At 32.2% G+C, this 1290-nt stretch overlaps 1 protein-coding gene across 1 annotated transcript; it reads right to left on the bottom strand.

The window, feature by feature from the left end:
• Positions 1–277: 277 nt before the first annotated feature.
• LOC110266671 (bifunctional riboflavin kinase/FMN phosphatase-like) lies at positions 278–710 on the bottom strand. The gene is made up of 3 exons (XM_021111586.2): positions 657–710; positions 492–575; positions 278–403 (listed from the first exon to the last, which is right to left on the bottom strand). The coding sequence occupies exons 1-3, from the start codon at positions 708–710 to the stop codon at positions 278–280; spliced, it is 264 nt and encodes an 87-aa protein (XP_020967245.1).
• Positions 711–1290: the final 580 nt, after the last annotated feature.

Raw genomic sequence — 1290 nt, 5'->3', positions numbered from 1 at the left:
TTAAAAAATTGCTAAAGGCAATAGATTTTGTATAGAGGTAGTCAAGTGTAAAAAATTAACCTTCTTCCTCTCCTCTTCAGTAAAGACTTTATATTTCTTAACAATTTCCAGAAATGCATTTCTCATTTTAGCAATGACTTCATCTTGAGCAGACCCCTACATAAACATACATGATTTAATGACACAAGATTAAAACTTTGCTTAAGTGATATCAAGAAAGAAGAAAACACCACTTAAGATATTCTTTTGGAAAAATTCATTAATAACGCATTCTCAATTATAGTGTTAATTCGATAAAAGCATGATCAGCATCCCAGCACAAGGGAAGTTCAAGAGCCTTCTCAGCAATTTCACCGTCTTCATGAATCTTAGCTATTAAGCTTTCAAGGGATGGAAAATTGGCCTATATATGCACACAATGCCAGGTTTTAGTGAATCTTAAAAAGTATATGCAACACAAGTAACACAAGAAATACTCATTCAGCTAATACCTCGGGACGAATGTAACCAACTATAATGAGCCGAAGTTCTTCCCCATAGAAATCCTCATCAAACTTGTGAAGTATCCAAGGCTCCTGTGTTGATAGAAAGGTATCATCAAGAAACTTATGAGGCAAATAATTATTTTACTACAGATGAATGATCAGAACACTTACTATAGTCTTTTCTTTGTTGTCAAAATATGGATTCCAACCAATGTTCATGACCATTTTAAAAACACCCCTGGATGATAATCCAGCCCAACCAAAATAAACCCCCGAAGGATGCTCTGCAAGGAGATATGAATAGCCCTTCGTTGATAAATTAGCTGCAAGAAAATGGTTTACTCACTACTATTAGTACTAGACCAGAATTCATCTGCAGATGAGATATATTCAAAGGCAAATTACAAAATCAATACCACATCTGAACCTATACTACAGGAAATGAGGAAACCACAAAACATGATTGTTATCTTATAGAAACACTTATTCTTTTGGTTCATACCAGAAGTTTGAACTACTTTTGCTTATAAAAAGATGCTTCTTATTATAAAAAGCAAAATAATAGTACGAAAAATCTAATAAAGTGGCAATATGGCATCATTTACACCCAACGAATAATATTGCATTACATCCATTCATCAAATTTAATATTAAATTACTTTTTGCTGGGTAGCAAAGTTCTTTGCTTATCAACCTTATCTTCAAATATCACAGTACAACAGTCAAAATTTAAAAGGAAAGCTAAATATTGCCTCTTGAGATAGTTTTTTAAAAATAATGACATTGACTATTTTAAAACAAAATT

The sequence above is a fragment of the Arachis ipaensis genome, chromosome B9 (genome assembly GCF_059453495.1).
Source record: "Arachis ipaensis isolate K30076 ecotype BB chromosome B9, ASM5945349v1, whole genome shotgun sequence".
Taxonomy (NCBI): domain Eukaryota; kingdom Viridiplantae; phylum Streptophyta; class Magnoliopsida; order Fabales; family Fabaceae; genus Arachis; species Arachis ipaensis.
The sequence above is the reverse complement of the archived record's forward strand: the minus strand, read 5'-3'. Positions and strand labels throughout refer to the sequence as shown.

Coding starts and splice junctions, on each gene's coding strand:
- LOC110266671 (XM_021111586.2), bottom strand. CDS start 710: ATGGTCATGAACATTGGTTGGAATCCATATTTTGACAACAAAGAAAAG. Junction 576..656: donor ACAACAAAGAAAAGACTATA/GTAAGTGTTCTG, acceptor CTATCAACACAG/GAGCCTTGGATACTTCACAA. Junction 404..491: donor TTGGTTACATTCGTCCCGAG/GTATTAGCTGAA, acceptor GTGCATATATAG/GCCAATTTTCCATCCCTTGA.